Below are 11,572 nucleotides of genomic sequence, written 5' to 3'. Positions count from 1 at the left end.
AGTGCAGAATTACAAATCTGTTTTTATTGAGAAAGCGACATAAGCTTGTCTTAAAAAAAGGGAATAAAAGAAAAAACACTTCCAACAATTCACCAATAAAGAAAAATATCTTCGTCATCACTGCCGGGGTTAACAGGGAGGGATTTGGTAGGACATTGGGTCAGTCTCGGCTTCCTTTCAGAATCTTCCAGAGCGCTCTCGGTCCCTCGACTGTCTCGGCCTCTCGCGTTCCCGCCGCCGGTCCCTGGAGCGGGAGCGTCGTTCCCGGGGACGTGAGCCAGAGCGGTTCCTGGTGGGAGAGGAGAATATATTAATTCACAAATACAACCCAAAACATGAATACCAAACTTTCAAGATTTCCGTACCTTTTCCTTCGGCGGCCGTACAACTCCCGTCGAAGTTCCCGCGATATGGGTTTCAGGTGCATGAAGTTGCAGAAGCCACCTCGGGTACACTCTCTGCAGGAAAACATGCAGCGTTAAAACTCTCTCGGCTTGCATTTGGTTGGAGTGCCACGAGTAAAAGTTGTGTCTCAGTTACACATGCTGAGGAGCATGCAAGCCCACCAGGTAGAACATTTGATCTTTTATCGCCCCTCACGCCAGGTTCGCCCTATCAGAGCAAACAACCCGCATTCCAACGGAAAAACACAGAGGGAATCATAAAACGGCGAGGAACACAAGTTTCCTCCCACTGTTAAAGGACAAAGTTTATCTTTGCATTTAACAGAAAATGTGATAATTCACACACTGCCCAGTCGGTGCCGTGCTGAAGGGCACGTGAGGTCTTATCGACACGACCAGGTGTACCTGCTAAGGGTGGGTGGGGGCTTCTGGGACCCTCATTTGTGCCACATTCATCCCACCATGTGTGCAACGTTTTTTATGGTGGTAATTTAAAAAAAAGAACATCCAAGACAAGTTAAAAGGTAATGAAGCAACTACTTTGGGGCCTTATCACGTCACTTGATATCCAAACAAACGCGCCTGGTTAGTCGCTGCACGTTGAGCTATGAATATTTACCTTGGATCATCTAGCTGCAGGGGCAGACTTACTTCCCAGCCTGCGGTCAACATTTCTGTTTCTGCCTTTAAATGATACCCTGACGCACACGCATTAATGACGAAAAGTCAATATGTATTGTGCTTCTTAGTGGTTTGGACATTTGCAACATTTCTACTTTTATAATCACCAGATAATCGAGCCTCTGTGTCAGGACTGGGTGACTGATTCAGGAAAAGAAGCTGTGTAAGAATGTCATATAGGATGCATGACAGGATAGAAAAATATCTCCTCAAGAGGGGCGAGGATATTTCTTGGATAAAAGTGACCCTGTTTGTTTTTGATTACTATGCAAGAGATTTCATAGAATAATAGGGAGTGTGTAGTGCTTCTACTGTGGACCGAGTGTCACTCACCCCATTTCATACTGGCGGCAGCAAGCTTCCCTAAAGTCGGTGACGGGGGAGAGCTCTGCGTGGATGGGTTGGGCGTTGAACCAGCGATTATTCAGGTCCATGACTGCTTTCTCTGCGTCCTCCTCACGACGAAACTACACACAGATGGCACACAAACTTAGGATAATGAGCAACTCGTGGGAAGTGATGCAAATATGATCTCTCTCTCTCTCTCATAAGTACATTTATACAAATTACCAACCTTAACATAGACATTGCCGACCAGGTGGTCACCCAAGTTATCGCACACGTTCATCTCCTCCACCTCTCCATACTTCTCCTCCATCTCCGTGAACACTTCCTGTATGGGAGATAAGAGAAGAGCAATTAACCCCTCCGACATGAATGAATATGCAGGGTTTGAGGCTGGAATCCACAGGTTTTGCAGGTTTGCTCTAAGCTGCTTAGGACTGTGAACAAGGGCCGACTCCATCTGCATTATTATTCCCATGCAAATACCTGTTTCTCTTAACTGGGAGCGACCATAACTTTAAGTCTCTCACCTCAAAGAACTCGTCGTAGTGCTCCTGCATTTCCACATCGCTGACGGCACCTAGAGAACGTCAACAAAAGGACAGTCAAGTCAGGTCAAGACAAGTCAAGGTCTTCAAATGGGCCATGTAGCTTTTTAACCAACACGTCTAACTGAAGCAACATTACATGATACGTCTTGCTATATTAGTTACACCCTGTAAACGTAGATCAGAAAGAGTCTGTATGTTATATGTTGCCAGGAAAACAGTCTACTCTCCCCCAACCTATTTCACAGAAGCATGGTAAAAACAAGAGCTGGCCCCTCTTAGCCTTCTCCTGGTTAGCAGGGTTGTACTTTTTAATTATTTGCCATCGTTTTACCCTCCTTACAAATGTATTTGTGTCACTGCATGTACATCATGTGCACAGAGGCCAGAGCATATTTTTTTTAAGGTTAACTATTCAACTAATTAATGACAATCCCTATAAAATGAAGGAGAATTTCCCAAGTCGAGGACAGCACTAGTCGAAACCTGCTTCAATGAATCAGAAGCAAAAGGATGTGTACTCAGTGTGAAACTGTTAAGTGTAAAGCAAAGGACACAGAAACCGTTAAATATAGCTTTTAACTCTAACACATCTGTTTTCACATCAGCAAAATGAAGGATCTGACACCAAAGCTTTTGCACATGGTTGCACAACACAGTAGTTGGAGTTCGGCCAGGGAGACGTGCAGAAGAGCATGTGGCATGTTATTCTATCTCCGGGAAACGATGTGTTACACAGCTCTAGAGGACATGTTCCTACGCTAAACCAAATTTGTGTGGGGAGGTGTGATGCAGTAGATTAAGTGCAGTCAGTGCTGGAGGGTCCTGCGAATGAAGGGAGAACTTACAGTGTAAACCATCAGCAGACTGGGCAGTTTTGAAGGTTATGAAGGTAAATGTTCAAGAGGGAAATTGTCTGAAATACAAAACGTAAACTTCTGTGACATAAATCAACCAAAGTAAAGAGCTGAGGAAGAAAGAAATGTGATTAGAAATGTTTCTATCAGTAAGCTGCGGCCCTTAGTTAGGTAGTTGTTACATGTCGTCAGATCCAGATGATTTATTATGTGATGGATAAAGATGCGTTCAGAAATGGCCACTCCGTTGTTGTTAATATTGGAAATAAGGCTCATTGCTGTTTTAGATTTTGAGATATTCACTCCTCTCTGGTTTTAGGGTTTGCTTTGTTTTACACTTTTCTAACGGAACAGTTAATTGGCTACAATTTGAGGCGTCGAGGCATTTAGTTTTCGCCTCTAATGGTGTTCTGTGCATTATACGAAACAGGAAATTGTATTAAAAATGTTATACCCATACCCTTTACTGCTCCGATGCAACATTGCAAAACACAACTCAAGCTACTCATTCACAATGATGGCCGCCTTAACTGGCAGGTAAATGAGTCTCAAGAGTTGTTTGTCTATGTAATTAGGCACTGAATGGAAGTGAATTTTTTTTTAAACCTTCAAACTGTCCAGAATTGTGGTACATGCATGTGACCACATTTGCTTACAAACAATCACGATATGAACGCAGGAAAAAAATCAAAACAACGACAAAAAGAAATTCCACAGGTGTCGGTTGTACTACAAATTTTGGGCCTTTGGTCCCAGTAAGCGTGCTGTTAAAGGACATTTCACCAAATCAACATTCCTATGTGATGCAAAGTGAAGTAAAGAATGTCTCTTGTATCAATGTCAGAGAGAATGCAATGCTTTCAAATTCACAGTCAATTCGAAGCCCCCGTTACACACTTACCTGTATGAGAGGTACTGCTACAGCTCTACGGGACTGGACTCAACATGTATTGCGCATAGAAGATTATTTTAAATATTCCACCATAACAGAGTCTGGAAGCACTGCTTCCACAGACAGTGGAAGGTAATGACCAACGAATTACTAAATATCACACGAGGGAGATAATAGGGTCACAACCCGGGTCTCCAGTTAGAGAGGGCTGAAGCAGTACCTCACATTTGTTACATGCAAGCACCACTTACAGGAAACACAAAGGGAAGTTGCTGACAAATATTTAACTTACAGCGGGAAGCGTCGGCCGTCTGTGCACTGTTCTGGGGATTACGGTAGATGTTCTGAATCAAGATGGTCTGCAGGAGAAAGAACAGGATTCTTTGATGAATGACATCATTAAATATAATGAAATACAACATATAAACCAATCTGGAAGCGGAAGTGGGTGTCTGTGTCATCGTTTTCTAAGGTTTCTTTCAACCTTTTCAAACTAAAACGTATTGGTGTGGATAAACCTTTAGTGTTCACACAACACCAACGGTTTGCATCGGCTACATGACTTGTGACATCGTGCCTTGATCAGTCAGAACATAAAATAATTAATCAGCTGTGGCTCAGGGTGAACACCAGGTCACTGAATCCCCGACTTCTATCCACATGTGGCCTTGAGCAAGACCCCCAAGTGGTTTCAGATGGTCAGCGACCTGCATGTCACTGTTTCAGTGTGTGTGGGAGTGGAGTGGGAGTCTTTTTTTTTTTACCAGCAACAGTGATACGTCAATCTCGCACAAGAAACATCATTATTATGATTATTATTATAATAGGAGCAGCACTTTGATGGGGTCCTCACCTGGCTGAAGGTTGGTTTGTTGTGCAATCTTGAGCAGCGGTCTCCATGTCTGCAAGCCCCAATTTTAAAATAGAAGGAGCAATTGACCCTGGAAATGAAGGACAAACATTATTATACTGAAAATGTGCTTTCGTTTTCACAATTGGTTCAATATTTTAATAACATTTTTTTTTTTAAAGGTTCTACAATATTCTCAAATGGCTAGGCAGTATTGTAAGTACAGTGTATTCATCTTTACACTGATGAGTAGGGCACCAGTGTGGCTCAGTGATGTGTTTATAATATATTTCTGACAATAATAAAGCTTAGTGTGACAAAGGAAATAAGCTACATTGGGCTTTTTACACACAGGACACAAGTCAGATCAATGCACTGTTGGTTCCTGCCTTTTCATGTGATTTGTTTATAATATAAAAACATAGAATATCCACAGATTAAAGCCTGTAGCTAAGTATTGTCAGTATAATATCAGTACAAGACTATCACTTATGAAGTTAGGTAACAACATTGAATTGGATTAAACATGTTTGCATCTCTACTCATTTGAAACAGTAAAAGTAAGCCACTGTTTGACTGTCATGGAGACTTTTATTTTGAAATATCAGCTACCAGCACAGAGAACCGAGTATAAATGCAATAGATGTACGATAAAACAAATATCGCGAGAGTCAGAGTTGTAAACACAGTATTTACACATGTATTTTTTTGCTGTTCTCCAATCGGTGAAACAGAACAAAACAATCCTTCAGAGCAATGCTCTGCTAACGAGCTACATAATTAACGTAGCTGTACGTCACCTGGCTATTTAACGTAGCTACCTAGCAACGCTTCGGATATTCACGCATGTAGCAACAGACGAGCGCACACTCTGTTAAAGTGACACATTTCGCAGCGAAGCAACAACACAAGAAAGCTGCAGGTTATCTGAGGAGCCTCCCCGAGTTTCATTCAATGTGTTAGCCGAGCGTTAGCTCCCTGTTGCTAATGTAAACATGGCGAGGGCATTCGGCAACGAATGGAGCTCCGCCGACGACGGAGAAGACCCGCTGCGGGTCCACTCTTCACAACACGCGTCGTTCGGGCGACTCCCGCGACCGTTATTACACAAAACTTACTTGTCTTTCTCTGTGCCGAAAATGGATGCCAAGTACTCCGCCATTTTCGGCTCGTTGGAGACGTAGGGACCCACGTCATTACGTAAAGGGATGGCGATTGCGTAGCAGCTGCCGTTCGAATGCAATTACCCTGCTCGCCACACGTCAGCGCTGTTGTTCTATAGAATATTTCTTAAAAAAATTATTTCTTATTATCTCAAATCACGCTACTCCTCTCATTATTTTTTAATAAAGTAACATTTTGAATGTTTTTCCTAGATAAAGTATCTGAAAGTATATCTTTTTTAAAGTGTATATGATAAAATAAGATTTAATACAAAATATGTTATGCTAATACAATACGCTTTTGTTTGGGTCATGCAAATTATAGTATTACAACTTATTATTAAAGGTGGGCCTTACTTTTTCTCCTGCTTATGTACTTTAATGTGTGTAAACATTAGAATGCAGCACTTTTATTGAGATTGTGGTACTTTTTGTGGTAGATTTACAAGGGATGGATTAAAAGTCAGTTAAAACAGAAGCACCAGAGCCTGAAATATCCTCCCATAACACAGCTCACAGTCACATCTAATCCACCCTGGCATCATCAGGGTCATTCTTCACACTTCAGAGCCACAGAAGTCACTATACATCTCGCTGTGTGACAAATACATTGAACCTGATGTGTAAAATTGGCGAAGCGGCCCTTTAAACCTCAGTGAGACCGCTTCATTGAATGACAGTGACCACATATCAACGTAGTGGACTATAAACGGGGCTCCAGCGTCCCCATTTCCCCTCCACTGCACTCTGAAACCTCACCGCTATACGTGCACAAGCTTGCAGGAGACGCACATGGTGAAGATGAAAGGAAGGGAGAGATGGGAGGAAGTCAGCTTCAAGAAGGTGAACCACAGACACTGCCAAGAAGTGATGAAGTCGATGTCAAAGTGCACGTATACTGAAGCAAGATTGGAAGTGAAAAGAGAGGGTTAGAGAGGAAGGTTGTGATAGATATAGGTGTATTTAAAGCAGGGTCAGCACCTGAAACCGTGGAAACCCCCTAACCTGACTTCTTTTTTTTTTGACTGCATCGAACCTGCAACATTAAGAGGAGTCAAGACCCCCGACCCTCCCCTCCAGAGCTCTCACCGCCCCTGCTTTAAAGGGGAACGATGCAGAGGTGGGAAGGGAGTGAGCAAAGGGTAGAAAGAGGAAGCAGCGTGAGAGGAACACTCTCCCCTTTTATTGGCTGTGACTGGAAGATGACGGGAGGTTTTCTGAGTGCTCCCATCATGGGGCCTAACCGCCGCTGGACTGTCCTGCAGGTGTCTATCTTGGCAGGGCTGCTTCTCACCTTAAACGCTGACAGTAAGTTATTATTATTTTGCATATTGTGCCGTCTCAGTATTTGTGCAGTGTTACCTTTCCTTCCTCTGGAAGCCTGGAAGGTGTTTACTCAGCCATTTGGACTGAAAAGTCAGCTTTTATCCAAAATCTCCAGTAAAGGATGGAGGCCGGATTTCTGTACAGGTCATGACCTTTAAAGTATGCGATTGTAGACTGAAATATGACTGGAAACTGGCAGCTTATACAGCTTTTAAAAAGGCAAAGTTGGCGCACATTCATCTCCAAAACCCACCGAGTCATAACGGCTTATTATGTTCCCTGAACACACCACGAAATAATTTTACTTCTACATGAATGTCTGTTGGACTGGCATGCTAAAAATAGTTGCACAAATCATTTCCTCCACAACAGGAGGATGTTTTTTGACAAGATGCAAAACATTTATTTTTCAAAACATGGTAAAAAAAAAAGCATGTTTGACTCATTAGTCAACTTTCCACCCACTTCATGTTCCTATTGTTTCGATAACTTGTGTGTTTTCAGAAATTTTGAATATCTGGTGTTAAACTTAATAACGTTTAACATTGAGATGCTTTACTTCGGGTGAGATTCACTCGCAGTTTTGTTCTCACGCTCATCACAAAATGAAACATCAGTTTATTTAGTTTCATTTTGTATTAAGTCGTTACTGCATATGATCTTGCTTTTTTTCACAAGGCTGTTAAAAAGCTTTCAGGTGTTTTGTGTCCTTCAACTAGAAAAAAAACAACCTTAAATCAATCGCTTTGGTGCTTTGGTGTTGAAAACTCTCGATTCCTCGAAAAGGCCTGAGAAGGTATCAAAAAGTCTGACGTTTATTTTACAGAAAGTCTTAAATGTTTTTCTCTCAGTGATTTGTCGTTGCTAGCACAGCTACGGTAGCTAGGAGGTATCAATTTTAGACGCCTTTTATTAGCAGTGGATAGATCGGAAACATGAGGAGAGAGAGAGGGGATGTGACATGCAGCAAAGGACCTCCGGCCGGGTTTCGAACCGGGGTCGGCTGCGTATGTAGGTTCGTACATGGCATGCGCTCTAACCACGCCGCCAACTACGCGCCAAAAATAAAAAATAAATACATTTTTTTACCTTTTCTTTTTGCTATCCGGGTCCAGTCTACGCTAATTTAATCAATTCTATAATTAGAACATGGAATATAATTTGCTTATATTTACCCAAACAGGCATTTCATTCTTTGTGGTATTAAAATGACTGAACACGGTGGATTTCATTGGTCGACCCAAAGTGAACCATTGTTTGGTGTTTTGTTCCCATTCTGTTTGTTTTTATCCTCCTTTTGCAGGTGAAGATTCATATTGTGAAGTCGAGGTGAAAGTGGTTCGCAACAGGGTGTATGAGGCGTGCGTCGGAGAAGAGCTCCGGATTTTCTGCACGGTCATTTTCTGCAACGATCCGCCGCCAATAATCTCCTGGTCCAAACGAGAGGAAAACGACGCCCTTGTAGACATTGGCCGTCACGTTAAAGCCGAGTGGGAACTTGTAGAACACTTAGTGGGGAACTCGATTTTGATCTTTCAAAAAATAGGCAGAAATGACTCGGGTGTGTACCAGTGTCAAAGTCAAGGGAGTGTGAGTCATAATATCAAGGTCACTGTCCATGGTGAGTGTGTCCTTTTCTTTAATTATATGTCCAAACTGTACTGAAGTGACCCAACAAAGCTCATATTTTAACCCTCACATGCAACGACAGCTGCTCCGCCTAGTACATCTGATGGTCGGCGAACCAACTTTACACAGAAGAATGATTCCGGTAAGAAAAGAACAATATCCACATGCTTTCTATGTCTTGATTTGAATCTGAATGAGACCAATATTAATCAGCTTTAACACATTGAGTCAACCGTCTTTCTCTCACAGGAAGCACGACTTCGGATCCCAAATTCACAGAGGATCTGTGGAGGTACATATACGTCTCTGCTGGGATCGTGGCCCTCGTCATCGTGGTCATAGCCGCGTCTGTCGTGCCAAAGCGCGGGGGTAAAGGTGAGGTGTTCAGTAAATGTGCCACAACAAACAGACAGACAAACTCATTTTTTAACTCTCATCACGCAGGGAAATCAAAGAAAGAGACGCAAACGGAAAATCACGTAAGACATCCATTTCAAACTTTTTTTTTTAATTGCTTCAAATATTTGAGTGTAAAATGCTTTTTTTTTTGCAGTTCATCGCAGTCCCCATGGTTGAGCAACCCTTCCCACACGCCAGACGCTAAGCCTCGCCAAAAGGAAGCCCCTCTGCGCCGCCGTGTCAGAGGTCAACCCGGAGAAAAACGCCGCCCTCCCGACCCCACAAGTCACAGCTACCAAGAGACGATGAGTGTTTTTACAGCGAGATAGAGACGGGCAGAGAGAGAGGCGGGAACGTGGCGGAGGAGGAGGAGGGGAGCTCGATCGTGTACGCAGCGCTCAACCATCAGCTTCCAGGAGGGGGCGCTGCCCGGCCGCCGAGGCCGAAGGAGGAGATGTCGGAGTACGCGGCTATCCGTGTTTAAAATTACTTCCCACATTCGGTTTCTCCAGAGAACCACGTTTCAGGCTGCTGCTTTTCAGGAAGGCGATCGGAGGGAAAGGCTGAAGTCATGTGTGTCACATCCTCACTGTGGCTTAAAAACGTGACATCTATGACTTGATGATGATGGCCATGTTTTCATGAACTTACCAACGGTACCATATCAATCAACTAGGGGCTCATTTTCTGACTGTATGAATTACCTAATAATAATAATAATACGCATAAAAGCCTTGCATCAACCTGTAACCTTAGTGATCATTGTGTTCCTTTAACCTGGAAGCAGAGAATGTAATAATGATCTCATCATTTTGTGCAATCACTTAACATAATGTGTATTCATAACTGTTTGATGACTCGATTGTTCTGTAAAACACTTAAAAAACCCACGTTTCTGTTATTTTAGTACATGAACCTCAGGAGGAAGGCGTTTTCTTTCTTATCTGTATGTTTTGTCCTTGTGAAGTCGAATTAAAAGTATCAAACACATTTTTGTAACATCCATGTTTCTTTGACGTGGGTGTGAAGGTGAGATTTCTTTTGGGGGTGTTTTTGTTTTTACGTACTGTTATTGGTCGACAGCAGACTTCCTGCTGAAGGTCCAATCTGAAAAACAAAACAGTGACACAACAGTACATAATACAACACATATTCATCATCATGGTAATTATTCTCCTGTCAATCAGACACAACTCCCATGATGCCTTGTCTTCGTCTATGGAAACGATCAGCCGTCCATACGTCCTTGAAATCAATCTGCTATAATTAAAACAAATATCAAAACATTAGGACTTAACCTGTATCTGATTATGTTCCATATTCTTATGGAATATGTTTAATTGTTTTTAAAAAATATGACATGTCTTCATAATGTTTAAAGTTGTGAATAATGTTGCATTTTGACTTTCTTTTGTGGTTGTGTATTACTCTCACGACACAGAAGTGACATTTAACACATGAGAAACCGCTAGTGTGTGTGTGTGTGTGTGTGTGTGTGTGTGCAGACTATAACACTGTTATAGGTGAGTAGCCTTGTTTCCTGTACAATCTTCATTTTTGATTTTTTTCCACACCTCTGCCCGTTTAAGCTTTCACATGACGTTGATCCAACTAGCTTTTCTTCTTGAGTTCAATATCTGTTGTTCATTCGGGAGAATACGAACAGGAAGCAGAATTACACCACATGTCACGTGTGTGTAAAAAAACAAAGGCTGGAAGTTGTTTTACAGTAAAGAATGTACAGTTTGCAGGCTAATTTCCAAGTCCAAAACAAGGGCTGACCATGTGGTCGAAGGCCTGAGTCCTGAAGCAAAGAGCTGCTTTCAGATAAATGCCAACACATGTTGGTTTTGCATGTCAGCGGCACTTGCAAATTAGAGCTAAACGTGTCCTCGATCACCAAAAGTTGTATTCTCTGCGTCTCAGCTGCAAACAAATCGGCTGTTATCTCGTCCTAGCGAGGGGTTTGTGGGTGAAGAGGGGCTCTAGCGGTCTCAGCTTTGGTAGTTTCGAGGCAAAATGCTGCTCCAGAACTACCCCGCTCTCTGAGCTTGTGTTACAATCCATTAAAAAAAGCACCTTAATGTTCATTGCTCATCAGAAGATCAACTCTCCCACCCTGAATCCAGGAAATGACCCCTTTCACTTCAGACCGAAACCCACTAGATCAAACCAAAAAACGTCTCTAAAGGTTAATTTCATTTCTACAAAAGAAACACCTTTTACAGACAATGGAAAACGACATCTATTTAAATCATTATCACTGAGCGAGTGTGGCCTTTCTGCAGCGCTCACACACACACACTTACAGCCCACCCAACAACACGCGTCGCCCACCATCAACACCACCAGTGTGTCACATGCTGTTGGAGACACTCTTTTGGAAGTTTATATATGAATCTTAGTGTTTGGGTTTGTTTCCAGCTCTTATTAAATATCATTTTTAAAAGACACAAAACATGCATTCAGGCCGGATGG

The 11,572-nt window shown here is 42.4% G+C and overlaps 2 protein-coding genes across 5 annotated transcripts; one reads left to right on the top strand and one right to left on the bottom strand.

Annotated features, from left to right (window-relative positions):
* Nucleotides 1-4: 4 nt before the first annotated feature.
* On the bottom strand, nt 5-5,790 carry LOC311009692 (splicing factor U2AF 35 kDa subunit-like). 2 transcript variants are annotated; one of them, XM_084004018.1, is made up of 8 exons: nt 5,696-5,790; nt 4,581-4,668; nt 4,020-4,086; nt 1,961-2,010; nt 1,660-1,758; nt 1,419-1,552; nt 366-458; nt 5-289 (listed from the first exon to the last, which is right to left on the bottom strand). In XM_084004018.1, exons 1-8 carry the CDS (start codon nt 5,737-5,739, stop codon nt 178-180), a joined length of 687 nt encoding a protein of 228 aa, XP_083860144.1. In that variant the 5' UTR covers nt 5,740-5,790; the 3' UTR covers nt 5-177. The 2 variants fall into 2 exon arrangements, with proteins under 2 accessions (XP_083860144.1, XP_083860143.1); XM_084004017.1 differs by lacking the exons at nt 4,581-4,668; nt 5,696-5,790 and adding an exon at nt 2,827-2,894 and having other exon boundaries at nt 4,020-4,034.
* A 747-nt stretch (nt 5,791-6,537) lies between these two features.
* Nucleotides 6,538-10,076, top strand: LOC311009717 (uncharacterized protein). Of its 3 annotated transcripts, XM_084004057.1 has the most exons (6): nt 6,538-7,048; nt 8,370-8,693; nt 8,778-8,837; nt 8,945-9,070; nt 9,140-9,174; nt 9,249-10,076. In XM_084004057.1, exons 1-6 carry the CDS (start codon nt 6,853-6,855, stop codon nt 9,297-9,299), a joined length of 792 nt encoding a protein of 263 aa, XP_083860183.1. In that variant the 5' UTR covers nt 6,538-6,852; the 3' UTR covers nt 9,300-10,076. The 3 variants fall into 3 exon arrangements, with proteins under 3 accessions (XP_083860183.1, XP_083860181.1, XP_083860182.1); XM_084004055.1 differs by having other exon boundaries at nt 6,540-7,048; nt 8,945-9,174; XM_084004056.1 differs by having other exon boundaries at nt 6,542-7,048; nt 8,370-8,687; nt 8,945-9,174.
* Nucleotides 10,077-11,572: the final 1,496 nt, after the last annotated feature.

The sequence above is a fragment of the Eutrigla gurnardus genome (assembly GCF_963514095.1).
Source record: "Eutrigla gurnardus genome assembly, chromosome: 24".
Taxonomy (NCBI): domain Eukaryota; kingdom Metazoa; phylum Chordata; class Actinopteri; order Perciformes; family Triglidae; genus Eutrigla; species Eutrigla gurnardus.
This window is presented reverse-complemented; position numbering and strand designations above follow the sequence as displayed.

What these genes read in the sequence shown, in the direction of transcription:
- LOC311009717 (XM_084004055.1), top strand. Translation starts at nt 6,853, where the DNA reads ATGCAGAGGTGGGAAGGGAGTGAGCAAAGGGTAGAAAGAGGAAGCAGC. An exon ending in TCTCACCTTAAACGCTGACA is followed by an intron (nt 7,049 to 8,369) that starts GTAAGTTATTAT and finishes CTCCTTTTGCAG; the next exon opens with GTGAAGATTCATATTGTGAA. An exon ending in TACACAGAAGAATGATTCCG is followed by an intron (nt 8,838 to 8,944) that starts GTAAGAAAAGAA and finishes TTTCTCTCACAG; the next exon opens with GAAGCACGACTTCGGATCCC.
- LOC311009692 (XM_084004018.1), bottom strand. Translation starts at nt 5,739, where the DNA reads ATGGCGGAGTACTTGGCATCCATTTTCGGCACAGAGAAAGACAA. An exon ending in ACAAACCAACCTTCAGCCAG is followed by an intron (nt 4,087 to 4,580) that starts GTGAGGACCCCA and finishes TTTCTCCTGCAG; the next exon opens with ACCATCTTGATTCAGAACAT. An exon ending in TACGGCCGCCGAAGGAAAAG is followed by an intron (nt 290 to 365) that starts GTACGGAAATCT and finishes CTCTCCCACCAG; the next exon opens with GAACCGCTCTGGCTCACGTC.